General features: G+C 38.3%; 1 protein-coding gene across 1 annotated transcript in view; it reads left to right on the forward strand.

Annotated features, from left to right (window-relative positions):
• Positions 1–144: 144 nt before the first annotated feature.
• Positions 145–9954, forward strand: part of BICDL1 (BICD family like cargo adaptor 1) — an 86439-nt gene continuing 76629 nt past the window's right edge. The window contains exons 1-2 of the mRNA XM_019506782.1: positions 145–268; positions 8054–8269. Coding sequence (XP_019362327.1) covers positions 218–268; positions 8054–8269 — 267 coding nt within the window. The 5' untranslated portion in view covers positions 145–217. The remainder of the gene's footprint in view (positions 269–8053; positions 8270–9954) is intronic.

Here is a 9954-nt window from a genome sequence, read left to right on the forward strand (position 1 = left end):
CACCGCCCCGATCCAGGGCGGCCCGGGGGAGCTGGAGCTGGCGCTGGAGGAGGAGCTGGCCCTGCTGGCCGCCGCCGGGGAGCGGGAGCGGGAGCCGGAGCAGGGGCCTCCGGCGGCCGGGCAGGAGCCCGAGCTGCTCTCGCTGATCAGGCAGAAGGAGAAGGACTTGCTGCTGGCGGCCAGGCTGGGGAAGGCTCTGCTGGAGAGGAACCAGGACATGAGCCGGCAGTACGAGAGGATGCACAAGGAGCTCACCGACAAGCTGGAGGTGAGGGGGGCAGCGGGTCTGGGAAACACCTGTCTTAGTTCCTGGGGCCTTTGGTGGTATAGACAGGCTCTGGGCCTCCGACTGTCCGCGAGACATCAGCAGCAGCCTGGATTTCCGGGGTAGTTTCTGCAATCTGGTGGGAAAACCAATGGGGTGGACTTCAGGGCAGGGTGGGAGGAAGACGTTGGCTTGGAGATGCATGCCAGAAGGGTGGAGTGGAAAGAACAGGGCTCCAGAGATACCTGAGGGTTGTGGACTTGGCAGGTGGGTCTGAAAACTTGGCCTTGTTGTGGGTCATTAAAGAAGGCTGAGAAACTTGGTTTCCAGAGGTAAGGATGACTTGAGACCCAAGCTGGAGAGTGACCTGGCTGCCCAAAGGAAAGAGATGTGTTGCCATTTGGAGTGGAAAGTACCTGAAGTCTGAGCACTAATGTATCCAGTGTTGGGAGGAGGAAAGAAAAGAGAACTGAGCTTTCAAAAGCATGGAGGAAAGGCTTTCTTCAAAGCAAGTTCTGTGTTTCAGCTGTACCTTGGAAAGAAGCTGAATATAAATCAGTTAATTGTGATACAATATCTTAATTTTTTTCCACTCTTTCCCCCCCCGCTTTTAGGGTAATTTCAGACCAGCTTTGCTTTCCTTCTCACTCCTCTGTTTAGAAGTTTGTTATGCTGCCAGAACATTTTCTCCCCTCAAATATATGTAATACATATAACCTCATTATTATAGGTATTAAAAGTTAATGTGCTACAAGATGTAATTCTCCCCAAACTGAAGTTTCTATACTAAAACCTTTAGATATTCTCGCCTTGACCTCTTGTTTTAAGGCTATGGAGGGTAAGAGGAAACCACGAAATACTTTGAATGTCAAGAGATAATAGATAAAGCCTTTATCCACAGACTTACGAGCACCTAACATGGAACTATTGTCAATAAAAATGAAGATCCAGACATTTAATTTCACCATGTTTAACAATAGTTATGTGTATCCTATATATAACAAAATGGGAAAACTGTACCCTACTATAACATATGACATTTCAGTTACTAATTTTACCAGCCCTCTATCTTTTAAACATTTCCCATGTGTGGTGCTTGTTCCAGACAACAATAGTTCTTCACTGGTACCTTCCCTTTTTGTTCATTGGAGGCTAGGCACATGTTATTTTAAGGGGGACCTAAGAGAGATGTGGAAAGGCCCTCAGCAAGGCATCTGCTGAAAATTTTCCATGGTGATGGGAGGGGAAAAAGATTTGTTAGGAATTTAGGCATGCTCTCAAAAAAAAAAAAAATCTCCTTTCAATTTTTTTTGCTGGCTCCAAGAACTTCTAATATATTTGTACTAATCCAAAATGCAGTGGAATTTGCTGAAACATTTGTGAAGTGGGTCCTGCTTCTGCCTGAGGAGGAAAAACACTAGGTATGCTTTAATTATGGGAATACAAAAGGGGGAGTATCTAGGTCTTGTTTCAGGAACACTTCAGAAATTAAATTTACATGAGAAGATACTGAGCTGTAGGGCATAAACTTTGTGCTGAACAATTGGCTCCTATGTATAATGTGTGCCAGCAGATGAACCCTTATGATACACGTGTGTGAACTACTTGCCTTACCAATACCTATGAATAGCTGGAAAGAGTTTTTGCCTAGGAACCCTGTGGATTGAGCCCTTTACTGATGTTTAGATTGAAATGGAGTTGTTATAAATAAAAGGGCTTGTGCAGGCAGCTTGGAGCACTTTTGTTATACAACTATATAAAAATTACTATTACACCCATTCTTTGCTCAGATTTATACCAGAAGTTCTAATTCTACCAGCAAGTGGTTTAGTTGAAAAGACCAAGCTCAAGAAGCACCCTTTTGGAGCTATCTTGAACAGTGCTGGATTAACATTCAAATTTGAAGCTGTTGCCGTACACTAGCCCTCTGTATACAACTATGTATATTTCTGTGTTTCTTGTGGAGTCTCCTATCTTTGCAAATTCATTGGGGTTTATGAAATTATTCTACTATAAGCAGCAGAGTCCTTTGTTCTGTGCATTTGTTCAACCCAAATGTAGAATGTTATCATGTTTATTATTAAATCCAAAACTTTATTACAGCTAATCACTTTCTCACTGCAATAATCTCCTTCAGAATTTACTGCTCTGATGGTAACATTAGTAAGGGTAAGCAGTCCTCAACATTAGTGAGGGTAAGCACCTTAAGATCCTATTAAAGGTCCTGATGTTGAGAACTGGAAGTAAAATAAGACTGGAGATTGCAAAAGTTTAAGATGGTTTTGTTCAAAATTGAGGTACAAGAAATGGTACCAGTTATGACCAAACTTATGAGGTACAAGAAATGGTTTCCAGTTATGACCAAACTCTCGATTCATGGTACAGATGTTTTGGAGAGGGTAATAGAAATGAGGAAAGACCTTTTGTTGTGTTTTTATTGATTATACCAAATCTTTTTATAGAGTCAAGCATGAGGAGTTAATGACAATGCTGAAAGAACTGAATATTGATGGTAAAGACTTGAGAATTTTAAGAAACCTCTGTTGGACCAAACCACAGCAGTGAAGATAGAAAATGAACTAAGTGATTTCATCCAAATTAAGAGAGGCATGAGGCAAGGTTGTGTTTTTTTCACCTGACTTGTTCAATTTGTATAGTAAGAAAATACTGAGGGAGATTGAGGATTTACCAGGGCTGATCATTGGCAGACAGAATTTGAACAACCTGTGTTATGCTGAGGACACAGTCTTAATAGCTGATTCAGAAGAAAAGCTGCAAGGAATTTTAGATAAAATTGTTAGTGAAAGTGAGTAGAAGGGTGTAACTGTCAACTGTAGAAAACCAGAATGCATAGTAGTTACAAAGAAGAAGATCATTCCTGTATGCAACATCACAGTGGAAAAGGAACAGATAAGGCAGGTCAATAAATCTGACTGCTTGGGAAGCTGGATAACATCAGATGGTAAATGTGATCATGAAATAAAACAGAGAATAGGGACGGCAAAAGACACATTTTTGAAAATTAAAAAGATATTGGCAAATAGTAAAATTTTCTGTGGAGACTAAGTTAAGAGTTTTGGATTCCTATGTTATACTACTCCTCATGTATGCATCAAAATGCTGGGCAATATCGCTAAGTATGGAAAAGAGCATTGAAGCAAGTGAAATGTGGTTCTTAAGGCCCATCTTGAAGGTATGTTGGACAAGTCACACTTCAAATAAAGATATTTTGTTAAGAGCAGACTGCAGAAGGAAGCTGATTAACATCAGAAAGAGACCGTTGGAGTTTCCTGGACACATTATGAGAAAGAGGAAATCAAGAGTTTGGTCATAACTGGAAAGACTGAAGGAAGGAGAGATTGTGGAAGACAGAGAGGTAGACTCTTGACATAAGTCAATCTAAGTGGATGAATGTGTCAAAACTGGAAATTCTGTATGTGTCAAAGAGAAGAGATCTGTGGAAGACCATGGTCACCAACGTCCTGTTTGGATATGGTACCTAGAGAGCGAGAGAGATTTTTCAAATTTTGCTTAATTACATTATTTAATAGTATAAACTTTCCTCAAATGCACTCATGTACTCAATGCAGTAGGAGTGCAATAGGTTAGGTTAGCTTTTGTTTTAACATGGTTTTCCTGGTTAGATTATATAGCTTTAAAGAGAGAGAGCTTCCCATGGACAGTTGCTGAAGCTGGGCTCCATCTTTATTTTTCTGACATTCCATTTAAAACTCCATTTAGTATTGGTTTGTTGCAAAATGTATTTGGTGAAACTAAAACATTAATTTATGATTAACTTTCTAATGACTATCAACTTTTCCCAGTTGCATGTCTAAGTTTTCATGGGTTCATTGGAAGCTATCTTCTTTGTCTCAAGGGATATTATAGATATTGATAAATGATAAATAAGTGTACATAATAAATATGATACAGAATTAGTGTTACTTTTATTACCTCTTGGGCATATCTACACAAGACTTCCTGTGCAGTAGCCTAACAACACTGCGCAGTAGTGTGCTGGTCAAAACCCGTGCTGATATGCTACTGCACAATGTTATTAGGCTACTGCACAATGAGCATCACAAAAAAACATACTGGCCGTACTGCACGGTAGCGTGAGTTACTGTGCATTTAGTTAGTACTTCATTAAATAAGTACTAACCTTAATGTGCAGTAACTACTGCATGTGAATGAACATGTAGACCCACCCACTCAAAACTAGAATTTGTTTTCTGTTTTCTTGCTCAGAAAACAAACCTCTGAAACTATGTCTCTTCATGTATGTAAAACTTGAAAAAAATAAAATACAACTAAAAATTGGATTCTGTAATTCTAGATTTTTCAAGCTAAAAATTACCATATTGCAAAATTTCTGTTGGCTAATGAGAAAAGAGACAGGCCTGTGGGGCTGGAGTGGGCAATGTGAGGAAGAAGAAACATGTTCCTCATTTGATTCATTTCCTAATCTGGGTCTTATATTGTCCCTGTAAAATTCATGATTGCTGCTTTTTGATGTTGGCAATAAATGGGACCCAATTTAAAATCTCTAGTTGCATTTTCACCCAGATTTACTGCTGTCAAACATCATGTACTAAGAGACATATTCTGTAAGTTAATTGTTCAGAGTTGAGGTTGACAGTTCAGTGACGTTAACTCGGTCCATTTCCTCTCTGCAAGTACACTCATTAGCTCTTTTTGTTTTCCTGATAATTGTGCTTTTACAGTTTTATCATTTTGTCATCATTACAATTATAAACTTACAGTCTCTTTTGAAAATTATTTTTATTCTTTACAGATTAGTAAATGCTCTGGCCCATCCCCTTTGGACTATTAGCTGTTCATCTCCGGAAATGTTATATCTATTTTGATGGTCTGTTATTGAGGTGCTATGTTGTTCACTACATGTGCCTCCTTTGACAGATCAGTGCCTAGTCTGAATTCAAATTAATTTCTAAATATGGAATCTGGATCTTTTTTTAATTCTGGTACATCTGAGTCAGTCATTTTTTCTTCTCCAAGGAATTAAAACAGTTAATGCCTCTGATCCCTTCTGACACTGAAAGTAGTGTGTCCTTTTCCCAAAATTTGCAATGTATCTTCTCATTTTTAATAAGGCAACTCCCACTTGCTCCCATCTCTTAAGTCAGGACAGACCTAATTCAGTTAACTGAATGAAAAAACACATTTTCAGAATAAAATGTCTTCTAAAATTAATTTCTTTATTGAAATAAATGGGCAGCTAGAAAGCAAAAAAATAAAAATAGAATAGAATTGTTTATCATTTCATTCCTGTTAGGATTCAGTAATATGGAAAAACTATAGCGATCTTCATCAAACATACGGGACTTCAGGTTACTGAAAAAAAATTTCCATCTTTCCTTATAGGTCTGTTATTGAGCCAAAAAAAATAGTTTAGTTTAAAAATAAACAAACAAAAACCCCACAAATCTAGTCAGCCTATCCGGGTTGATTCCTCCTGTTTCAAATAGCTGTTGTACTCCACATTACCTTTTTATAGTTTCTTTCATTAGAGAACCTAGACCTAATTTTCTCTAGCCTTTCTGTACTACTACATTCCCTGAATCACTGAGCTATCCATTTTCAGTACCTCTTACATTTATTGTAGACTTTTTTCCCTCAGTAAATGAGTGTAATATTTTAAATACAGTAATTTTAGTCCCATATATAGCTTTACAATTTGTTTCTGAATTATGTTCAATCTCCTTATACACCTGAGAATTTTGATTGCTATCTATTTGCACTACTTATACCCATCCTACTGAGGTTTAGCCTTTTCTCTGCAGAAGCCCCCAGATCTTTCTGAATAGCATACAGCAGCAAATGAGACACTGAGTTATAATGGAGGATATTTTCAGTTTTATGTGTGGGTATATGCATGCATAACTCCCTCGCATGCTAAAATTAGAATACACCCTGTAGACTGCAGCAGTTTGTAGCATTATCAAACTAGCTGGAAACAGTTTTTCTCATGAGATTCTTTCCAAAGTTAAGATGGCATCCTTTAGAGCAGGAGATATCTTTCTTTGTTATGTGTTTCTCATGGTCCTGATCCATGAATAGAACCCCACGCATTACTACCATATATATAATAATTATAATGGTGGCCCATTTTTAACCATACTTATTCTATTCAATAATTACAGTATGGCAAAGATTATGTCTTAGAGCATCCTATTTCCTAAAGTTGGACAGCATTTTCTTTGGTTTGAGTTTGCAGAACAAGTACGTTTTGAGGAAGCATTTGAAAGGCCACAAACTAGGTGCCCATTACACTGTGGTGGAGTGGGAATCTCAAGCAGAGACAGCAGAAGGGGAGAAGGTCCAAAGTCAAGAACAAGAAAGAGGAAGTAGGAGATAGAGCAAAAATGTAGAAATGTTAAAAACAGTGCAGAGCTTTGAAGTTCAGACTTCTCATTCTTGCCCTGTTGCCAGAGGAAGCTAGTAGAGGGATTCAAAGGGAAACAACATGTTCAGAGCAGCAGGCGACCAGCTGAAACATGGGAAGCTCTTCCCCCCCACTTCTGACAACAAAGAAGCCACTCTGTATGAATGCTGAGTGATTTCCACCACCACCACAGGCTTAGTCCCCCCATTCTTTTACGTCTGCAATGAGCTTCTCACTATGTGGGAACATGCCTTTGAAAATTCCTGTGGAGAAGTACCATAGGACTAGGCCCAGTGGGATCCTTTCCTTTGCTGTCAAACTTTATTAAAAGGAAGACCGGATTGAGGAATAGGCAGCATTGGCAAGATGGGTTTTAAGGGAGCCAGATTGCCAGCAGGCAAAGGGACCCATGGAATAACAGGAAGGGACTACATTCTGTGACCATTTTATAGGCAAGCAAACCTGGCCTATATTACCACAAAAAGTCCCTGTAACTTTAGCTTTCATGTCATGCCCTTCCACAAGGCCATGATATGAAAGCATTCTGATCTGATTAGCCCATCTCTGGGTTAGCCCATCCTCCATTATTATGCCTACAATTAACTAAGCCTGTACAGCATGTGTAACTTCTAATAGTTAGACATTTAACTGGCTGTTTTTTCAAACAACTTGTTTTGTAGGCAAAACTGTACCTGCTAAACTGAAGGCTGTTTATAAATTTCTGGTTCTAAATATGTGCATATGGATGTTGTGTATAGGAATCATTTTACCCAACTGCTGCTATGCAGCCCCCTTTGGAGTGGAAAACAATTATGTTACTGCATGCTGTTAGACAACTACGCGAAGTAGCAAAACTGGAAAAGAAAAATCATGTATCCATTTGCAACTGTACTTCAAGGGAACCACTTGATAAGCAAGATGTATTAGTGTCTATAGAACTTGTTTTTTTAAAGTCTGTGAATGTGAAAGTCCATTAAGGCAAATACAGTGCTATTATGTTGACCCCAAATGGTTGTTTGGAAGTTGAATTATGTTTCTCTAAATTAGTAATTGGTCTGAATGGTCTGTATTTTCTGCATATTGACATTCACCAGTTTCTGTTTTGTTGTTTCTTTTTACTTAAAACAAAAATCAGATGTTACTTTCTTTATATATCTACAGAGCATAAAGATAATTCTGTTACTGGAACAGACAGTGGTTTGAATGTCTGCAGCTGGCCTCTGATAAAACTTTGCAAGTCATAGAAGTAATACCCTCAAGTGATTCCTTCGTGAAAGGGAGTGGCTGATACAAAGTATGAGGAATATCTGGGATGAGGATAATATACAGCATCTTATGATTTTTCTTCTTTCATAATCTCTTTCTTTCCTTTCATCCTTCAGCATCTAGAGCAAGAGAAACATGAATTAAGACGAAGATTTGAGAACAGAGAAGGAGAATGGGAAGGAAGGGTGTCAGAGTTGGAAAGTGATGTGAAACAGCTACAGGACGAGCTGGAGAGACAGCAGGTTCACCTTCGTGAAGCAGATCGAGAGAAAACACGTGCCGTCCAGGAATTATCTGAACAGAACCAAAGACTCTTGGATCAGCTCAGCAGGGTGAGTCATTGTGCTGGGGGAATGGAGATACAATTACAACCTTAGTCACATCTATCATTCAAAAAGTTTCTGAACTCTGCCATAAACTAGTAGGAGTAGTTTATGAAATGAGTAGGAGATGCGTCCTCCAGAAAAAAAGAAAAGCAAATTGGTTCTGCATTTCTGCTCAAAATACTTCAGTGTCCTTAACAAGATGCACAGTTTTTTAACAATATTTTTACACTAAAAATAAACCCTTTAAATTGGTTTGCAAGGTGACAATTTGTTGTTAGTTTTGCAATTACGGATATTTATTATTTACTGTATGGCTGTTTTTCATTCAACAACTTTTTTTGTCAATAGCTAAACATATGAAAATGAATTTAAATGAATTTGTGTTGTATGATTTTTTTTTTTCCCCTTTACCTTGTTTTTTACAAGGTCCTTATGGTTCTCTACGTAAAGGAGGGTTCCAAAAAGAATTTCTAATGGGAAATATTTTTAGATAAATGCATAATTTAGCTAATGTGAGAACCAGCCTAAATTTACCGGTTTAAAAAATAAACCTTTCTTGGAAAATTAAGAGTTACATTTTTGTCCTCATCAACTTTATGCCAGTTCTGGATAATGAGCAAAAATTGAACATTATGTTTGGAAGTGTCCTGATAAGAATGTGTTAATGAGAGTGTGCTCAGTCTATCAAATAAAGGCCTTTTTCATCAGGTGCAGTAGCAGAAGCTGTACAATGAGTGTACCTCAAACTCAGGCTGAAGACAAGGATCAGGAGAGAAGCAGCCTTTTAGAGTAGAGTGGGATTAGAATTTCTTCCTCTCTAACACAGCAGTTGCAAAAAGGGAAAGTAAGATCTGAGCAGCAGCACTAGAACCAGAAGAATATCAGTAGTTGGACACAGAAGTTGTAACAGTACCTATTTATTCTCCTCTTTCTGTGTAGGGTCTCTGAGGTAGAGGACAGATGATTCTGGGATTAAGGCATTGGATTTGGAGTAGGGGAAATAAAAATTTTATTCCTCATTCTGCCATGGATTTCTGACATGGCACTGAACAAGTCTCTTTCTGAGTCTCTGTCTTTATTCCCCTATTTGTATCTTTTGTTTTGTGGTTGTCATAATAATTGTTCTTTACCTCAGAGGTTTAATGTTAGAATAAGTAACATTTGTGAGATACTTGGATATAACACAGGGGCTATATAACTACCTCAAAAGAATTTCCCCTTTCTAAATCCTACACTGGCAATTCAGTCAAGGCCAGATGTGAAAGATCAATGTAGTGGAATATTTAGGACCAGACGGGTGTTCTGGACATTACATTTGGTATCCAACACTGAGGGTTAAGTGCCAGTCAGATTTCTACCAATGTCAGAACCACTCTTCCATTTCCACATTCATTTCTCAGCCAATTATGAAAAATTACATATAGGATTGTACCTTTTTGGCATCTTAATAAACTGAAAGACATTAAAAAAAGATTGTATTTCTTTTGAGCTTTGTGCCCAAATTCTTTGGGATTATCCATAAGTAACATTTATAATGTAGGAACACTTAGAAGCTTCAACTAGGTCAGGACACCACTCTTTCAGGCTTGTACAAACATAGTAATTGATAGTCTTTGTCCCAAAGACCTTTGCTCCGCCATTCTGAGTTCCTAATTAACCTTTTTTTTTTTTTTTTGCTTTTACTTTTCTTT

Source organism: Gavialis gangeticus, unplaced genomic scaffold, assembly GCF_001723915.1.
Source record: "Gavialis gangeticus isolate Ggan-Ray unplaced genomic scaffold, GavGan_comp1, whole genome shotgun sequence".
Classification (NCBI taxonomy): domain Eukaryota; kingdom Metazoa; phylum Chordata; order Crocodylia; family Gavialidae; genus Gavialis; species Gavialis gangeticus.